The 20,810-nt window shown below is 46.2% G+C and overlaps 1 protein-coding gene across 2 annotated transcripts in view; it reads right to left on the minus strand.

Annotated features, from left to right (window-relative positions):
- Positions 1-20,810, minus strand: part of SORCS3 (sortilin related VPS10 domain containing receptor 3) — a 499,588-nt gene that overhangs the window by 96,422 nt on the left and 382,356 nt on the right. For both annotated transcript variants that reach the window (XM_006135388.3, XM_075935518.1), the window contains exons 8-11: positions 13,407-13,496; positions 9,192-9,371; positions 5,503-5,649; positions 4,364-4,466 (exon numbers count right to left, since the gene is read on the minus strand). In XM_006135388.3, the coding sequence (XP_006135450.2) occupies positions 4,364-4,466; positions 5,503-5,649; positions 9,192-9,371; positions 13,407-13,496 (520 nt within the window). The remainder of the gene's footprint in view (positions 1-4,363; positions 4,467-5,502; positions 5,650-9,191; positions 9,372-13,406; positions 13,497-20,810) is intronic.

Raw genomic sequence — 20,810 nt, forward strand, 5'->3', positions numbered from 1 at the left:
AATAATTTCCCTGATGTTTTGTTCTAAAGGAGCTACTATTTTTCCTCAAAAAAAAAAGTAAGAAGGGAAGATTTGCTCCTACACATCTGTGGCTCAATAGGAGCACAATAAAAACAGCCTAATGAAAATGTTAATTGCACTCCTGACATTTAATGATGGAAAACAAGGAATTAAAGCCCAGATGCATCTTGTCAAGCACCCATCAGCATCAGAGTGTATATAACTAGCCAAGTTGTTGTGACACTCCTGTTTCCAAAAATAAAAGCTCAGGATCAGGGTTGCACCTGATGTAAAGTGATTCAAGAAAGGTTTCATATTGGTATTAGGCACACAGAAACTGCCACCCTCTGATAGTCCTTTGGTCCACCTACTCCATTGTCCCGTGACCTCCAGGTGTCACCAACACTACCTGCTTCAGCTAAAAGTACAAGAAATTCTGCAGTAGGCAGTTTTGGGCTGACCTGCCCATAGGGAAAGTTTCCTCTTCACCCCCATGAGTTAGAGGTTGGCTTCTGCTCAGCAGATTGAATTTCAAAAGCCTGCTTTTTATCTCTAAGCTGCAAGGTCTGGAAACCAACCATCCAACTGGGGTTTATAGCTGGTGGCAAAGTGAAGGGAGTTCTTGCTTGCTGGAATTCCATCACAACCATTCCCAGCTGTTGCCCAATGTCATGAATCCCCTCCTTTCTCCCTTGGGGCATGATCCACCAAAATCAACAGAAAGACTTCCATTGACTTCAAAAAGATTTGGATCAGCATGGAACTACACACTAATATGCGTCTCTTCTCTTTTAAAGAGTCAGACCAATGCTCTCCTATCTAGACTAGCACTCCCACCATTGTTCCTACTGGTGGAGCTGGCGCGCCGGTTGTGAAAGAGTGGTAGATTTCCCAAGGAAGCATAGCAAAGACAAGACCTAAGGGAATACGTTTGTGATGCGTAATTTGGATTGTCTGTGCTGATACAGACCAGCTGGTGACAGAGGTTAACAGAAACAGATGTGCCAATTCCCACCAGGTTAAGCCTTTTATTTCACAAGGCAGCAACACAGAAATGATGGTTCTGCCTTTTAAAGGTTAATTGTTATACAAGCGAGGCTTTCATTGCATGCCGTGACAGCTTGAAAAGAATCTCATTGTCTAGTAATCTAGATCATTGCTTAGAATCTCATTCTCTTGCTGCCTCTGGCATCTGATCTGCCTCCTAGAGAATTCAGTAATCAAAAATAAAGGCCACCGTTAAGAACTATATCATGAGCCATGACGGCTTGTACACACTCTCTGTGGGGAGTGGTGGGCTGCCAGCCCTTGACAGTTCAATTTGGTCCCACATCACAAAGTTGGGATCTTTAACCCAAATTACCTGAACCTCTTTGATCCGGAACACTAAGCTAGAAATCTTGAAAGAATGTTTTGCAAAATATACAGTACCTTCCGTGCTAGAAGTCAGGCCATAACTACTACAAGAGCAAGCTGTCTCACAGGATTTTGGTTCAATTTCCAGGGCCGGCTGGACTATAGATGCACGTAAGTGCATGAGAATGGTAAGAAACAGAAAGAAGAAAAGAGATGGAGTTGAGCCAACATCTCCTAACTCAACTTCCTGGAGTTGTGGGGCATATGGATGGAATTCTGAATTGTGTGCATTGACCCAATCTACCTAAAGGTTGGTTCCTTTTGAATTTAATCCCTTCGCAGTTGTGCTGGCTTTGCTTTACCTTTGGCCAGGATGGGTAGGAAGGGTGTCCCTAGCCTCTGTTTGTCAGGGGCTGGAAATGGGTGACAGGAGATCATTTGACTATCAACTGTTCTGTTCACTCCCTCTGGGGCATCTGGCATTGGCCACTGTCAGCAGACAGGATACTGGGCTAGATAGACCTTTGGTCTGACCCAATAGGGTCGTTCTTATGTTCTTATGTTTCAGAGGGGTCGTCAAGTTAGTCTGTAACTGGAAACACTTAAAAAACAACAAATAGTCCAGCAGCACCTTAAAGACGAACAAAATATGTAGATGGTATCATGAGCTAACCTGCCCAGGCACTCATTAAGGGTATGTCTGCACTAGCTCGTTAGTTCGAGATAGGTAGGCAAATGAGGGCAACCGGAATTGCAAATGAAGCTCGGGATTTAAATATCCCGGGCTTCATTTGCATCTTTCCGGGTGCTGCCATTTTTAAATCCCCCTTAGTCCGAACTCCGTACCCGTGGCTACACGCAGCACGGAGTAGGTAGTTCCACGAGGAGTACCAGTAGTTCGAATTAGAGATCCTAATTCGAACTACCTACTCCGTGCCGCGTGTAGCCATGTGTAGCCGCGTATAGCCGCATATAGCCGCGGGCACGGAGTTCGGACTAAGGGGGATTTAAAAATGGCGGTGCCCGGGAAGATGCAAATGAAGCCCGGGATATTTAAATCCCGGGCTTCATTTGCAACTCCGTTTGCCCTCCTTTGCCTACCTAGCTCAAACTAACGAGCTAGTGTAGACATACCCTAATGGATCTCAAAGTCACCATGTTGTTTCAGGCTAATTCCACAAGCCAAATACATAGGGAAGAGTTGGAACTTCACTTCAATTAGAGGTTTGGGACCCATCACAAAGGTGTGAATAAAGCCATTACCTGGCTAGCACACTACCTTCCACATCCTAATGACTTAACCAACCAAACAATGGGTACTTAAGAACAATTTGCACCTTCTTTATCAGCTTCTTGTAACATGAACACTCTAATTCGCTATTTTTTCCACTTCCTTCTCCCACAGTTCACCCACATGCCATATCCCCTACTTATTTTGGAACTAGACTTTTAATACTCCATTCATCTGAAGAAGTGGGTTGTACCCATGAAAGCTCATGATACCATCTACATGTTTTGTTAGTCTTTAAGGAGCTGCTGGACTATTTGTTGTTTTTTAAGTTTTTCTTCTGTTCAAGTACAATAGGGTCCTGATTTCATCCAACCTCTGCCCCCAAAATAAAACAAAAACTCAGACAAACTTCCTTGTATTACCATCTGTGGCAAAAATAACACATGGTCTGGTTGCACTTTATAGACTAACAAAACATGTAGATGTTATCATGGGCTTTCGTAGCTACCCTCTGTGGCAAAAATTGTCCCTTAATAGGAAGAGGTGGAGGCAAAGTATGAGAGCAGCCCCAGACCTCCATAGTCTGTAGTGCTGAGGAGTGAGTGAGTGAGTGAGTAGGACCCTCAGCAAATTCACACTGGTGAGGTGCTGAAATGAAACAATTCTAAATCTACAATTAACAGCTTAATAGCTGCTCAGGCTATAACAGCCAGAAAAAAAATAGCACGAACCTACATGATGGACAGACTGTGGAAGCTATTGCAATGCATCGGTGTAGAAATGCTATGGGCCCTTACTCCTCCGAACAACCCCATCACAGGCAATGGGACTACGCAAGTGAGGGAGTATGGACCAGCATCAGGGAATGTTCCACTCTGAGTCGCTAGGGAAAAAGTTCACCCAAGTGCTAGCAAATGTGTGAAATGACGCGGCAGCTTTTCCTACTGCATTCGCAAGCTCTTCCCAGCGACAGTCGTACCAAAACCACTTTGTGATCCCCAAACAGTTCCCACAGAGCTAAGCACTGTGGGAGCTTCCCGTGGGGTGGAGTTTCTAGTCCGTCCTGATGAGGCCACCTACTGTGAGCAGACAAGTGCAAACAAAAAGGGGCCGCGATGGTTGTCAGATGAATTGCGATGGGTCGGCCGATCGGTGGCATTCAAGATTCCAGCAGGCTGTCATGAAAGCCTTGCAATATGCCAAAACCAGGCTTCACAGAACAGTACAGGGCTACCACACAGAATGCACCAGCTGGAGCCAAGGTATCTCATGAAAGAAAGTCTCTGTAAACCTCTTACTTCCAAAAATAGCTTCTGAGTTGCACTGGGACAGATCCTCCACTGGTCATTTAGGCTAGCCAAAAATCTGGCCCAGCATGTGACCCCGATTATCCACTGACTCACCTGGAAAATAACTCTCGAAAGCCAGTGGCACTGCATCAGTGTAAATCAGATGCAAAGAAGAGAAGAATGAGGCTGGTGGGCATATTTACATCCTCACCCAAGCACACAAACACGTCACATATGGACAGCAACAGGCACATCACATTCAGGCCACTGATACCCACCTGAAAAACTTCACAGCGATGTGACAAAAGACATTTGTCACATTTCTTGTCAGCCTCCTGTCACAAATCCATACCTCTCCCCCGACAAGATAATCTTTGACATTGCAAACCACTGAGCAGCTAAATGCAGCAGCAATTTAGTAGCTTCCCAGGAAGGTGTCTAGTTAAGGCCTGGCTGAACGAGGTGAAAGCACAGACAAAATCGATACCTGTGGCCACCACAAGCCCCGGAGCCGTCTCCTTGCTGGAGATGCTTCCTGATGTATATGGATTCTCGGAGATTTGCAAATGCAGGTGCAAGGAACAAAAGGGCTGCAGAGGGGAGGAAGCAGAGAAAATAAACTTGAATACACCAAGCCCAAGATCAGAGAAAGAGCAAGCTATTGGCTTTTTAACTTGGGGCTGGCTAGTTATAACGAGTGCCTTCTCCAAACGATCCTCTCCACCATGGGTCAGGAAGAAAGGTGTGCAGGTTATGTTGTGTATATCCCGCCCGTCTGCCCCCGCAAATAAATCTCACGTGTGGGCAAGAGGAATCATTCTGCTGAATCACATGGAGAGGAGTTCATGGCTGGGTTTCGTTGCTGTTTTTAAAAAAAATCAATATTTTGATCTCCTGCCAGTCTCAGATCTTTTTCAAATTCTCTGGCCTGCGCTATCAGACTGAAAGATAACGATGGTCCTGCCTGGCTTTAAACTCTATGAATCTCTGAAACAGAAACTGACTTACCTTCCTTAGGGTACGTCTACACTGCAACATTATTTCAAAATAACTAGCACTATTCTGAAATAATTCAGTCCGCATCTCCACAGCCGGCAGTTATTTCAAAATAGTGTAAAAATACGGTCAAGCTAGAGGACTTCTTACTCCTGTAACCCTCATTGTACGAGGAGTAAAGGAAGTCAGAGGAAGAGCGCTCTACTTTGAAATAAGTGCTGTGTAGACACTCCCTATTTCAAAATAAGCTACGCAATGGACATACGCTCAATGTGCGTCGCTTATTTCGAGTTAAGCCCTGTTGTGTAGACGTAGCCTTAGTGCCCAACAGCCCAAAAAGAAACAGGCACCAGATAGAGAAACACTGCAGACCTGATTCCTTTCAAATATGTAAGTCCAGACCCTCAGCTTGAGCAAATCAATGTGGGTTCACTACTGCAGCAGAACTTCGGTTTACACCAGCTGAGGACCCAGCTGCCATGTTGGGTTCTATTCTGGAGCACTGGGCCTGTAGTTCTCATGCTGGCCAGAAGGCCACCGGCTGCTGTGGGGGTATTGCCTGCATGGGGGCTCAAGGACAAAGCCCCGAATGGTTCGTCAATTGCACGCTGGAAAAGTTCTGCCACTGACCAGCTGACAGCGCATGGGATCCCCTCTCAGATCAGTGTCAGGAGCCTGCAGCAAGCGCCAGTCTCTGCCCTTGTTGTAGGTGATGAAAGTCTTTATCTGGTCCTCGATCTTCTTGTTCGCCAGGAATATGCCTTTGATCCCTGCTACCTAGGAAAAATGGAGAGAGATGAAAAACCACGTCGGGCGAACAGGCGAGAATGAGGTTCTGTTCGGGATTCCCACGCATGCGAGCCCATGAGAAACAGCCCACTCAGCCCACGCAGCCGGGAGAAGAACAGGAAAATCAATTGCACTATTTATAATGAGGGAAAGGCTGGAGTCTGTCTACATGGTTGGCCAGAGTCCTTTGCAGTGGGACTGTTACAATCTTAATCTGCAAGAGGAAGGCGGGTTAAGGATTCTCCGGAAGTCCAGGCCCCTTGCAACGTACCCACTGTAGCCTACTAACCGTTATCTGCTTTATTTCGGCCTACAAAAATGATATTTGCTTTGTTTTAGTTAAATAATAGCTTATTATTTTATCTTTGTTTTCCTTTATATAGATTTAAACATGCTAATAATGCAAGGGGCTTACAGAATTCAGTTTCTGTAAGATGGCTGATGGCAATATATATAAGTAGTGAAATATATGCCTCGTCTTTGACATTTTCCATAAAGGGGTGAAGCAAGAGTTTGCGGTTGGCACAAGAATTTATTTTTTGAATCCTACCCGGAATTTATTATATAAATCTGCTAACATAGCAATAACCGACACTGTGGGCAGGGCGGGAACTTTTGAGAACACAATGAGGACTGTAAGTTTAGCCTTGGACAAAGTGTGTAGGGCAGGCTACAAACAGGGCAGGGCGGTTTGGTGGGGACCTAGAAAAACTTCTCTCCAGGAACTGTCCACCAACAGGAACGTGAAGGGTGCTCTGCTGGGCAATTTACCCTGCAATCAGAGGAGTGAATGCCTTAGACACAGCCTCTCTCCTGTGCATGGGGAGGAGAAACCGCTCTCTCACAGGAGAAAAGATCATAGGGTGACTTATATTGGAGAAAAGCGACTGCCTGGCAGAGCAGCCGACATCAGCGGATGAAAGATTGAGACCGGTTTGGAAAATCCACGGGGGAATGAAACGCTCTCCTATCAAATCCAATACCAAATTGCTGCTTGAAACGCTCCTCGCTGGATTTTTATCTCATCTCTGGAGGGATTCTTCCTCAGCCGATGACTTGAGGATCTTTATTCTTTTTAATCCTAGTAATTTAAGAGCCTGCGTTGAGTCACTTTCAGCCACCTAGGACTATCCCTGTCTCTGGCTTCCAAACCGGGGAGCATCCCTCCTGACGAGGGTGCTTAAGCACATCCTTAAGTTTAAGGACACGCTTAAATCCGATCGACGTTGCCATGCTCAACTCCAGCGTGTTTTCCTGCCCCAGGGCTCCTGTGGGCAGTCCAAAGGGATTACACAAGCCAGCAAAGTTAAGCAGGCATGCAAGCGTCTGAAGGATCCGACCTTAGCGCGGGTGTCTTGCACAGTTCCAAGAAGAATGATTCTGATTGGAGCTCCCAGGCACTCACCCTTTGTGGCGAGGTCCACCAGCAACTTGGCAATGGTCAGGTGCTGAGACCAGGGAGCTGATAGCATCTGGGGCCCCTGGGCAAGGTGTGTGGGGGGGCCCAATTCCTTGCTCCTGGAAGGGGTGAAGCCTCCAGTGGAAGGGTCAGGGCCAAAGCAGCCAGACCTCTGTGAGTATGGTGCTCCCCTTCCAGCCCTCAGACCTGCGTGGAACGTGCCAGGCGGCACTCCGGTGGCAATTTAAAGGGCCTGCAGCTTTGAGTCACTAGGCCCTTAAGAAATTGCTCTATTTGTCCCCCCCACCACCAGGCCTGACTGAGACCACCACTTATGTTGGCCAGCCTCATCACGCTGCTGCCTTATAATCTTACTGTCACATAGAATCATAAAACACTAGACCTGCAAGGGACCTCGAGAGGTCATCGAGTCCAGTCCCCTGCCCTCACGGCAGGACCAAGCACCATCTAGAGCATCCCTGACAGATGTCTATCTAACCTGTTCTTCAATATCTCCAGTGATGGAGATTCCACAACCTCCCTAGTAAATTTATTTCCTCCTTGACAGTTAGAAAGTTTTTCCTAATGTCCAACCTCAAACTTCCGTTGCTGCAGTTTAAGCCCATTGCTCCTTGCTCTATCCTCAGAGGCCAAGGAGAACAATTTCCCCCCCTCTTCCCTGTGACACCCTTTTAGATACCTGAAAACCACTCTCATGTTTTCTAGACCTTGAATCATTTTTATTGCTCTTTGCTGGACTTTCTCCAATTTCTCCACATCTTTCTTGAAATGTGATGCCCAGAAATGGACACAATACTCCAACTGAGGCCTAATCAGCACAGAGTAGAGCGGAAGAATGACTTGTGGGCTATGTCTACACTGGCATGAATTTCCGGAAATGCTTAAAACGGAATACTATTTCGTTTTCAGTTTCTCCGGAAAAGGAGCGTCTACATTGGCAGGCTGCTTTTCCGGAAAAGCCCTTTTTCCGGAAAAGCGTCTGTGGCCAATGTAGACGCGCTTTTCCGGAAAAGAGCTCCGATCGTCATTTTCGTGATCAGGGCTTTTTTCCGGAAAAGACTACTGGGCTGTCTACACTGGCCCTTTTCCGGAACAGTGTTCCGGAATAAGGACTTATGCCCGAGCGGGAGCAGAATAGTTTTTCTGGAATAGCGGCTGATTTTGCACAGTAGAGCATCGTTGCTTTTCCGGAAATTCAAGGGCCAGTGTAGACAGCTCGCAGCTTATTCCAGAAAAGCGGCTGATTTTCTGGAATAAGTGGCCCAGTGTAGACACAGCCCTCGTGTCTTGCTCACAACACTCCTGTTAATGCATCTCAGAATCAACGTTCCCTCACCAAGAATTTGACTACTGCGCACTTCCATGTGGCTGTCTTGTGTTCTCAGTATCCACCAGCTACCTTTCAACCCACACTCAGATTGCAAGCTTTTGTGGGCAGAGACCATCCATTTGTTATGTTTTTATACCCTGTACCGAGCTCAACAGGATCCCAGTCACTGAGGAGGCAGATAATAAATAGAAATAACCACTATGAATCACATTGTGTGATTTGATAAGGTTAAAGACCAAAAAAAGTGCCTCTTCCTCCCCATCTGAGTTGAAATCAGATTTCAGGATAGTGTGGGCAGGATTTTCCAAACTGCTCAGAGTTGGCCTCTTTCTACTACCACTGAAGTCAAAAGGAACTCAAGCTAGGCCAAGACTGAGTACTTGCGAAAATACCACATTGTTTTTCCTGACGACGAATCTGTGCTTGATGAGAGAGAATTGGAAATATGAACCTTGTACTTCACACGAATAAGTTGCTTCTGTCCCCATTTGCACTATAACGTGATTGAACAAGCAACACACTCCTAAAATACACACCCCACATCTTTTTCCCAGCATGCATTTCATCTATCCCAACACGCACTGGTCCAGCATAAACCGTTGAGTTCTTCAGGGACCAGCTCCATTTTGGTGTAAAGGGAGGATCTTGTGAGAAAGGAACATGTGACCATTTTGGGGGATATTGTCAAAAAACAGCAGAAGGATTCTAAGAGGTTGACACTCATCAGTGCTGGCAGGAGGATCCTGTCTTATGAAGGGGTGGTGCTACAAGACTACATACCTCATAAAGGTCAATGATGATGTTGCCCTCCAGTCCCCGGCTGCTCTTGACATTCTCCAAGGCCAGCGTGAAGTAGACCCCTCGGGTGTCGGATATATAAAGGTTGTACGTTTCATTCTGGTTCCACTCCTGCACAGCTGCAAACACCTGATTCTCATCCGTGCTAATAATATGCATGTCCTATTAGTGGAAGACAAAAGGCCTATTATCGCGGATCTCTCTATTTCTTTGCCCTTTGGGACACATAGTAATTACCATGACTTATGAAAGAGTTGAGAAGGAGCATGAGTTATAGAAGACGTTAAACAATTTTCTGTTAGGCCAAGCCAATAAATTACCACTAACGTGAATTTGCTGGGATTTCTTTTTACAATGGCCACCGGGTGGGCTAGGGGGTTTCTGCAGTCCTCCTTCTCAGTAGCTTCAAGGAGTTCTATCTTGCTTCATTTTCTATTTATGAATTTGAAAGTCAATTTTATCACTCCTGAAAGATTTAAGAGCTGGGGTCTGAACTTGTCTTTTTGTCCACCGAGTACGGTACAGAAACACAAGCATATCTTAGTGCCCCTATATAAAACCATGGTATGCCCACATCATGAATACTGCATACAGATGTGGTCGCCTCATCTCAAAAAAGATATATCGGCATTGGGAAAGGTTCAGAAAAGGGCAACAAAAATTATAGGGGTTTGGAACGGGTCTCATATGAAGAGAGATTAAGAAGGCTGGGACTTTCTGGCTTAGAAAAGAGGAGACTAAGGGGGGATATGATAGAGGTCTATAAAGCCCTAAAAATATGTTAAATTCACTCTGGCCATGGACTGGTGAAGCAATGTAAATATGGTAAAAATGACCATATTTCCCTCTGCTGAATATGGGACAGCTAGTAAAATTACAAGTAAGTTCAGAGGCAATCAATCATGCAAACATTCCAATAAATAGCAAGTTGACGGAGCCCTGTTAAAAAGAAAGGCTGCGTAGCTGGATTCTTTTTATTTACCTTCTTCTCGTTAAGGATTTGGGTTCAAATGAGGAGTCATCACACACGCACACACACAAACACACACTCCCGTATATGTGTCTCAACTGGGAGGTGACTGATGACCCAAACCTTCCTGTGTGGCACTCTTTGCTGTCCATGCCTGGCTGGCCTCCCAGGCCAGGCCTGCTTCTCCTTGTACCTAGCACAGCATATTCCTGGGGCATATGCAGGGTCTCGTACCCTCTCTCCAGATTTCTGCAATGGTTCACACCAGAAGGTGGCCAACAGCAGCCTCTCGGCACCATGCGGGAGGGAAGGGATGGGAGCAGCTTCCAGCTGCAGGGGAGGATTGGGGGGCAAGGGAGAAGAGTGAGCCGGCAGAGCTCACCTCTCCTCCCCTCTGACTCCGATATAGCTGGAAGCAGCTTCTCCCTTCCTGCCCACACAGTGTCAAAAGGTGGCTAACCTCTCCAGGCTCCTGGTGGCCACCAAGGGTGTGTCTAGACTACAGGGTTTTGTCGACAAAAGTGGACTTCTGTCGACAAAACTATACCTGCGTCTACACTGCCGCTAAGTTCTGTCAACATAACATCGACAGAACTTGGCAGTTTTGTCAAAGGCAGTAAACCTCATTCTGTGAGGAATAACGCCTTTTGTCGGCAGAGTTCTGTCGACAGAAGGCGTTATTGCATCTACACTGTCTTTTGTGTCTACACTCTCATGTCGACAAAGCGGCTTGCTTTGTCGACAGAACTGGATGTAGTCTAGACGCTCTTTGTCAATAGAAGCTTTGTCGACAGTATCTGTCGACAAAACTTCTGCCGACAAAAGCCTGTAGTCTAGACGTACCCCAAGATAACTCAGCTGCTTCCTGAGCCCTGGCTACAGCATCAGCAGGAAAGGATTAAGCCCTAAGGATGCCTTGTGCCCAGGGCCCAGGGAACCTGTGCACTCTTCAGGGAGCCCAGCTGGATTGGTGGGGCATGGGCTTGTTCAGACTCAGGAGGAGGAAGACATGGTGCAAATTCTCCACCCCTGCTGAGACGAGGCAGGTAGCTTCCTGCACCAGGACCGAGAGTGCTCTTCCAGCAAATGGCACAATGAAGAATCCTATTGTCATCTGAGGAGGCTACTCTCCTCTTTCTCGCTTTTCGTTGCAATTGGACGGTGTCAATGCCGATGGAAGGGCTGACAGGGCAATCCAGAAATGGCGCTGGTACAAGAACCACCAGCTTCTCCGACAGGCAGCCTTAGCATTCCAGTCGTAGGCATCTGGTGAGCAGTGATTTTGCCTTGCAGCACTTTTGTGTGCCCTGCGCATTCCAAGGGACAGATGATCTTAGACACCGTTTTGATTTTAGAGGGGTAGAGGGTGCTTCGGGAGTCCTTGCCCTGTGCCAGACACTGGTAAAATGGTCCACCCTACAAAGTGAAGGGCTGATTCCTCAGTTTGCACACACAGAACTTGCAGGAACTCACATGGATCTGCTGTAAACATACACAGTACTGTAGCCTTGGTAGCAAGCGCAATGACAACATGCAGGTACCCAGTGCTTTCAAGAACATTTGTAGTCACATAGGTGAGCCATGCCATTGCTAGCCTTCTTACCGTAGAGCCTGTCTGCTTTACACTCACGCTAGCTCTCAACAAGCTGCCACAATTGTGTGTGTGTGAGCTGGGGTATCGCAGCCCTACTTTGTAGGGTAGATATTGCTTAAGAGGCTCTAAACTGCACTAGATGGCTATGTTCCCCCACAGACAACACATCAGCTGGGGACTGCTGATGTTCATGGTATTCTGGCCTTTCCCTCTCCCCACTGCTCTTATATCATAGAGTCATAAAAATCAAATAAAGGCAGGGCTGGAAGGGACCTCCAGGGGTCATCTAGTCCCACCAGCCCATGCTGAGGAAGGGTCAAGTAGACCAAGACCATCCCTGACCGGTCTTTGTCAAGCCTTGTTCTTAACAACTTCTAATGATGGGCATTCCACTAGCTCCCAAGACAGCCCATCCCAGCCCTTAGATATTCTCAGGCTTTGTCTACATTCCAAGTTTTTGTGGCAGAAAATATGCTAATGAGGGACTCATTAGAATGAGTCACAACATCATTAGCATATTGTCTGCAAGGGGTTTTTGCGCTAAAAGAAGCAGTATAGCCACTTCCGTTTTGGGCGAAAAAAAACCCTTTTGCGCAAGATCCATCCAGTTCGAGCCAATTATAACCTGACCTCTCATAGTCAGAAAATATGCTAATGATGTCGTGACTCATGCCGCAAAAACTTGCAGTGTAGACATAGCCTTAGAGTCAGAAAGTTTGTCCTAATATCTAACCTAAATTTCCCTTGCTGCAAAGTAAGCTGCTTACTTCTTCTACCTTCAGTGGACATGGAAAACAACTGGTCACCATCGTCTTTATAACCACCTCTTCCATATTAGAAGCCTAATTTCCCTCAGATTTCTCCCTTCAGGACTAAAAATGCCCAATTCTCTCAACCGTTCCTCATGATGTCATACTTTCTAAACCTCTTAGGCAGAGTATATACTAGATCCAGCCAGTTGGCTTAAAGTACACAAATCCAGCTACATAGAATACATAGCTTACCTTAAGCTGAAATTGGTGCCATGCCCACCAATGGGAGAAAATACTAGTCAGCTTCCCTTACTCCTAGCAAAAGCAGGAATATTGGATGCTGGCAGGGGCACCCTCTAAGTTTGATTTACTGAGTCTTAACTAGACTCGCTACATCAGACTCCGGAAAATCGATCGTGGCAGTGAAGACAAGGCCTTAGCTATAGACCATGAAGACACAAAGCTTCAGAAGGCATGTGCTGGAGGCAAAATGCCCACCTTAGAAGAACAAAGCAAGATCTGGGAGAGGTATTAGATGAGAGGTCAGGTTATAGTTGGCTTGAACTGGCACTTTATCATTGTCTGAGTACAGGTGATGAATTCCCTTCAATGTATTCTTCCCTGTCTTTGTAAGTGTCACAGAAAGGCAAAACAATGTTCCTACCCTGTTCCTTTGTTTCCCAGAGTCCCACAGTTCAATGTAAATGAGGGGCCAACACACCAGCACACTTTTTTGGGTCGATCCTCAGACCTTGAGTAACCTAAGTAGAAGCCAATTTCCTTGTAGTTCTTGTCTGGGTAATAAACATACCACAACCCCCCGGCTGCGCTGTTTAAGAAGCTGCACCTCTCAAGGCTATGCAGATAATAGGTTCATTTACCTTTGGTAGTGAGTATTTGGGCAATTTAATCTGTGCAAAGGGTTCCCTTTTGTACGACACATAGTAATTCGCTCTGCCGCCCGCCGTCACCTGTAAAAATGCAAAAGACAGATATTGAATGCCCCTTTGAAGACACACCACACCGATACTCCCTGGCAGGACTCAGTCACTTGTCTTTCAGACCAAAGATGCCTACTGGGGAAGCTCCAGCACCAGACGGCCTGAGATATAATTTATTAAAATCACATTATTCCAAGTTCCAGCTCGTTTCCCCAGACTTCAATTGTGAAGTCATTCTAGCAACTGCTGTGTTGCCAGCCATGGATGAGGGGCGGCAGAGTTTGATAGTGAAGGACTGGGACCAAGGAGATAATCCAAGTTCTCTGTCACAGACTCCCTGGGTGACCTAGGACATATTGCTTACTCTCTCTGTGCCTCAGTTCCCCAAGTAAAGTGGAGGTTATCCTACCTCCTTCTCTTCTCTATTTGCACAGGAAGCTTTTTGAGACATGGCCTCTCTCTAAGGCTACGTTTACACTAGAAGCACCACAGTGGTGCAAGTGCACAAGGAAGCTGTGCCATGGCAGCGTTTCTGGTGAAAACACTACTGTACAGGAGGAGAGAGAGAGCTCTTCGGCCAGATTTACCCTGGAGACACTGTCGAACTAAGGTACACAACTGGAGTCGATGTATGTTAGTTCGAATTACTGTGGGGGGGTCGACGGGAGACCCCTTACTCTTCTCAATGTGGTAGAGTATGGAAGTCATTGGGGGTACGTCTAGACTACAGAGTTTTGTTGACAGAAGTTTTGTCAACAGATACTGTCAACAAAGCTTCAGTCGACAAAGAGCGTCTAGACTGCAGCCAGTTCTGTCGACAAAGCAAGCCGCTTTGTCGACATAACAGTGTGGACACAAAGGACAGTGTAGATACAATAATGCCTTCTATCGACAGAACTCTGTCAACAAAAGGCGTTATTCCTCGTAGAATGAGGTTTACATACGTCAACAAAACTGCTGAGTTTTGTCGACGTTATGTCGACATAACTCAAAGGCAGTGTGGACACAGGTATAGTTTTGTCGACAAAAGTCCGCTTTTGTCGACAAACCCTGTAGTCTAGACACACCCCGGGAGTGCAAACAGCAGTCAATTTACTCGGCCTTTACTAGACCGGCTAAATCGACCCCGGGGAGATTGATCCCCGCAGTGTTAATCTCCCAGTAAGTGTAGACAAGGCCTTATTGAGATAATTACTCCATCTCCCATGAGAGATGGTAGCTATGTTGGTGGGAAAAGCTCTCCTGCCCACATAGTGCTGTCTACACTAGCGTTAAGGTCAGTATCATTTACATTGTTTAGGAGAGTGAATTATTCAAACTCCTGAGCAAGGAAAGTTCTACCACAGTAAGTTCTAGTGTAGACTAGGAATGTAATAGTGTAGTCGATTAACCGATTATCTAATAAGCAAAAGCTTATTGGTTAATACTATAGGTGACATACATTTCCCTCCCTCCCATGCCCTGCCTGTAAATGTTTTAGCAGGTTGGCCAGCAGCCCAGCACAGTCCTGGCTTGTGATGGCACAGGGACCTATCCCTATTGCAGCTCTGCATTTAAAGTGTATTAGGAGCCGGGTGGGCAGGCAGCCAGGCTCAGTTTCAGCTCACATCATGTCTGGGAGCTCAGGCCCTCCCTGGATAGGGGCTGCGGCAACCCCGTGCTGCTGCCACTTTATCAGAGGCCGCAGAACAGGGCGAGAGGCACATGGTCCATGAGGGGAGCTGGTTTTTAAACTAGATCCCCTTTTAGACCAGCTCCTGCCTGGCTGGCGCCCCACGCTGCTGCCTCTGACACAGAGGCAGCAGCGCGGAGTGGCAGGGGCTCCTCAGGAGTGAGCCGGAGCACACTGGCTGCCAGCCCCACTCCCAGAGACTATAAAATAGTCAGCTAACAAATAAGAATTCATGAGGTTACTCGACTATTCAATTAACCAATAGTTAACATCCCTACTGCAGACAAGTCTTACTTGCCTAATGTGCAATCAGTAAGCGTGATGGCAGCACAAGGAGACCTAACTGAGCGAGCTTTGATCTAGGTAGAGCAAAGTTAGCTTGAGTAACAATAGCAGTGATGTCACAGCAGCAGGAGCGGTGGCTGCTAAGTATGTTCTGGGACTTCTCAGCAGGCAGATCCGATCCAGGCAGTCAGCCTTCAGCCCCATCATCACTGCTCCCACTACTCGAGTTAACTCAGGCACGTGTACTTGTGTAGCAATCGCACCTCCTACAGCAGACATGCCCTGTGGGCCTGGGCAGTGCCTAGCAAAACAACTCCTTGATCTTGGCTGCCATGCAGCCTGAGGGTTCGACTGTCAGACCAATCATCAGCGAGACACATGAATTCTTTTCCCATCTGAAAAATGGGTTCACAGCCCTCAGCTGCTTTTATTTAGTGAAAACAGCAGTTTCTCAGAAATCACATTGCCTTTGCAATAAGGCGGAGGAAGAGAAGAAAGTAAGCGGAAGGATGTTATCTCAAGGACAGGAAGCTCACTGCCTCTAAAGGTTAAGTATAAATGCTATATATCCTGATAGGGAGTGAGATTCTCATCTTCCCAATGATCATAGAATCATAGGACGGCAGGAGACCCCGGGAGGTCACTGAATCTAGCCCCCTGCCGAAAGCAGAACCAACCCCAAGGCTGCTCTCAAATCCCCCCTCACTCTTCTCTTCTGCAGAATAAATAAGCCCAATTCCCTCAGCCTCTCCCCATTAGTCATGTGCTCCAGCCCCCTCATCATTTTTGTTGCCCTCTACTGGACTTTCTCCAATGTGTCCACATCTTTTCTGTAGTGGGGGGCCCAGAACTGGACACAGTACTCCAGATGTGGTCTCACCAGTGCCGAGTAAAGGGGAATAATCACTTCGCTAGGTCTGCTAGCAATGGTCCTTCGAATGCACCCCAATATGCCATTAGGCTTCTTGGCTACAAGGGCACACTTGATCCTTATCCTGCTTCTCATCCACTTTACTCCCCAGGTCGTTGAATTTATTCCTATCCCTGATCCTTAGTGAGCTACTGGATTTTATACTGTGACTAGTCACTCGGTCTTCCAGTGAAGGACCTTTTTGGCACTGGTTCAGGGCTGACAATACCACATCTCAGACTGGGGCGATTTTCATTCTCTGATGCTTTAGCAAGAGTGCACACTTTTTAGATAATATAATATACAACGCTCCTTTTATTACACAAAATGTAATCTGCAGGCTTTTGAAGTTCCCAGTAAGCAAACAGAAAGGACATAGCTTCTCCCACAGGTACCATTTTTCTTTATGTCTAGCGGTGGTATTTCAGAATGGGCTTATACAGCACATTGTTAGAGTATCAATTACAATCTCTGCAATGGTATTTTCTACGCATGGTGGCATTATTCCCTAGAGACGCTGTCCCTCCACGGTTCATGTTTGCATCATGCATCATGAATTTGTTATCCAATCACTGCAGGATGAGGTTTTTCCACTGACGACTTCAGAGAAGAAACGGTTTGGAAATGCAGTGAACCCTGGCTAAGTAGAATTCCCCCTTGTAAATGTTTGTTGTTATTACTAATAATAGTCTAGTACCGAGTGGCCCCAACCGAGATAAAAAAGTGACCATTGTGCAAACACACAGTGAGAAATAGGGCCTTCCCTGAAAAACTCACAGTCTAGACAGACAAGACACAGAAAAGATGGCAGGGTAAACAGAGAGAGCACAGTAAAGTGACACGGGCCCTGGTGAACCTCAGTGTCAACTATTCTCAGCCTGGAGCACTTGTGAGTTGAACCTGCTGGGGTCTGTAATGCCTTGGTCTAATTCTGTCTCTCAGGGTTGGTCTGGGGAGGAGTGGCTGGTTTTTAATGACCTGGGAAATACAGAAGGTCAGGCTCCACAGTCATAGAATCCTAGGGCTGGAAGAGACGTCAGGAGGTCATCAAGTCCAGCCCCCTGCCCAAGGCAGGACCAAACCCAACTAAACCAACCCAGCCAGGGCTTTGTCAAGCCAAGACTTAAACATCTCTAGGGATGGAGATTCCACCACCTCCCTAGGGAACCCATCCCAGTGCTTCACTACCAGTCTGGTCCCTTCTGGTAGTAAACTCTGTCAATTCCCCAAGGTCACATGGACTGTCATTAGCAGAACTGATCATTCAAGATAAACTCAGACATGGCCAAAGGAGATTGCCAGGCCATAATTACCTGGTGAGATGATGGTGCAAGCACTGTGAGGGTTATTTCTGGAGGACACCCTTACCATCTGGCTGTCACCCCAGCGCAAGAACTATCCTGGAGAAAGCAGGGTGGATGGCACTCAACTCTCATTCCAAGTTGTGACCTATACTCTCAGATCCTCTTGCCCCAGCTATATAGAGCCAGGCTAGCACAGTAAGGCTCATCATTCTTCAGGCTACAGTAGACTTTCTCCTTCTTTCCTTCCTCAGGCTGTTGCCTTCTATCACAGGAGTCAGCATAGGTCCACGGAAGCAAATCAGGTTACACCAGCTGAGGGTCCAGCCTAGGATTACTACACCAGATAGTTGCCGACGTGCAGAGAAAAATGGGAATGGATACCCCCAGCAACAGGGGGACTGCCATTCCCAGCTGTGTAGACTGACTGAGATGCCATATGAGCAAGTCATTAAAGTGACTTTGAAATAAGGATTTAACTGCACATCCTCTAATGTGATCTGTGCCATCAAATGCCAGCAATGCCCCACTGCCATGCATATTGGCCAAACTGGGCAGTCTCTACGGAAAAGAATTAATGAACACAAATCAGATATCCGAAAAGGCAACACAGAGAAATCTGTTGGAGAACACTTTAAGCTGCCCGGGCACTCATTAATAGATCTCAAAGTCACCATATTGTTGCAGGCCAATTCCACAAGCCAAATACACAGAGAAGCCCTGGAATCCCAGTTCATCCACAAATTCAATTCACATGCTAATGGACTCAATTGTGATATGGGCTGGTGGGGACTCTACGTCCTTAATAACCACTGAAGGTGCTAACAGCTCCCTGAATAGTATCCTTCCTGTTTTAGGAATCTATCTATTGACTTTGATTTTTATTTGCTTATGTTTTCTGGGTGTCTGGGTGGTGAGTCTTGCCCACATGCTCAGGGTTCAACTGATCACCATATTTGGGGTCGGGAAGGAATTTTCCTCCAGTGTAGATTGGCAGAGGCCCTGGAGGTTTTTCGCCTTCCTCTGTAGCATGGGGCACGGGTCACTTGCGAGAGGATTCTCTGCATCTTGGGGTCTTTAAACCATCATTTGAGGACTTCAATATCTGAGATATAGGTGAGTAGTGGGTGGGTGAGATTCTGTGGCCTGCATTGTGCAGGGGGTCAGACTAGATGATCATAATGGTCCCTTCTGACCTTAAAGTCTGAGTCTATGAGTCTAAGTACCCATTCTCCAGATACTTAATGATGCTCTGTCTCCCAGCCCCCTCCCTTTATCTTTCTCCCCCCCCTCTCCCCTTCCCCTCTCCTGTTTATTTCAAATTTTCATATCCCCAACTCATAACTCCGGTCATCTGAAGAAGTGGGCTGTGCCCACGAAAGCTCATGATACCATCTACATGTTTCGTTAGTCTATAAAGTGCTACCGGACTATTTGTTGTTTTTCTCATGAACACTCTAATTAACTATTTTCCTCTTCCTTCTCTCCTCCCCCTCCTCCCCAGCCGCTATCCCCTATTTATTTTGGAACTGGATTTTTAATACTCCGTTCATGTGAAGAAGTGGGTTGTATCCACAAAAGCTCATGATACCATCTACATATTTTCTTAGTCTTGCTGCTAGACTATTCATTGTTTTTTAAGTTTTTTCCAGTTACAGGCTAATTCGGCTACCCCGTGAAGCTTTTGAATATGTATGTATTTCACAGTGAGGTTGTGAGGCTCAATTGCTGCTTGTGAGCATGTTAAGGTCTTCAGATCCGTGTTAAGCATGTGCAAAATATAATAATAACAACTCAGCAGGGTATCTGCCAAGATGCAAAACTTCGTTCCTTCTGTATTAGCTAGATTCCTTTTGAATGTTGTAGCTGACATTACACTTGGGCAAAATCTTGAACCCGCTGTGATCTCTAGGTAGCAGCCCTACCATTCCAGTTAATGGAAAGCCCCCACTTCCTCCAGCACAAGAGCTATAGAAAGCGTATCTCAGCTGGAACCTAATTTTTGCATGATTTATACCCATGCTAATAGAGTCCCCCAAATGATCTGCATTCATGAAGTCTAGTAATTGCGGTGGCTGGGAACGGACTCAGAGAGGCCCCTTTTAATCTATTTTGATGAACTTTTCCTAGAAACAAACTCGCTGGCATTGTAAATCCAGGAGATTATAACAGCTTTTCCCACCAAAACAGTCTTTTATTTCACATTTGATGAATGTCACCCAATTATTTGCTCTACACTCATCAGTCATGCTTAGCACTGAATTAGCTGGGCTTGTCTTTTTTCCCTTCTCCTTTGCTAATGACTGGCTCATTAATCTGATTTTCTGGATTTCTATTTTACAGGTTTCATTGTGATACTGGCCAGTGGAAAAGTTTCCTTCAAAGAAATGTGTTTGCTATTAAACACATCAATCCTTCCAGGTTTGTGTTCTCTCTTTCCCTTTCCAGGGCTGGCTTTCTCTCCTCTTCAAATCTTTTCTCACTTGTGTTTCTAGCATAGGGTTGGTTTACTCTTGGTTGCTGCATGAGAACAGGGGAAAACTTCCATAGAAAGAAGAAATTACATATGCTGGCCCATGGCACATCATGACTCACTTGACAGTTCTACAGCCAGCATCAGAAATGGATGATGACTAGCAGGCTTTCACGCATGTAAACCGAATGATGCAATAATCACCATGGAACCCAATTAGCTCTGAATTTTCTGTGGTGTGAAATGAACAAGGCTTGACTCCTGCCCCTAATGCTACATTGAAAGATGTGGTTTTTCATCTGAATTATTTTTTTTAAGCCTAAGGCAGAAGAAACTTTGTTGAACTAAAAATGACACAAGCCATTTGACAGGTGCACAGGGACTGGAAGAAAAAAAAGCAACTGCCTTTGCTTTTAATATAGTGGCATGGAAGTCAGGTCCCAGTATGCAAAGTTCCACTATGAGCCAAACAGCCAGAAGCGGCCCTCCTGCACTACAGATCCCAGGATGCAATGCTCTATGTTGTTCTCCACAGCCGTATTGCTGGGAACTGTAGTCTTTAGTAGCCGTCACTCTTTGTGGTCACAAGTAGAGTTTTAGAACGTGAAGCCCATAGCTACAAGTTGGATTGTAACCAGTATCCCGACTAGAAGCAATGGGCTTAAATGGCAGCAAGGGAGGTTTAGGTTGGACATTAGCAAAA

The sequence above is a fragment of the Pelodiscus sinensis genome, chromosome 8 (assembly GCF_049634645.1).
Source record: "Pelodiscus sinensis isolate JC-2024 chromosome 8, ASM4963464v1, whole genome shotgun sequence".
NCBI lineage: Eukaryota > Metazoa > Chordata > Testudines > Trionychidae > Pelodiscus > Pelodiscus sinensis.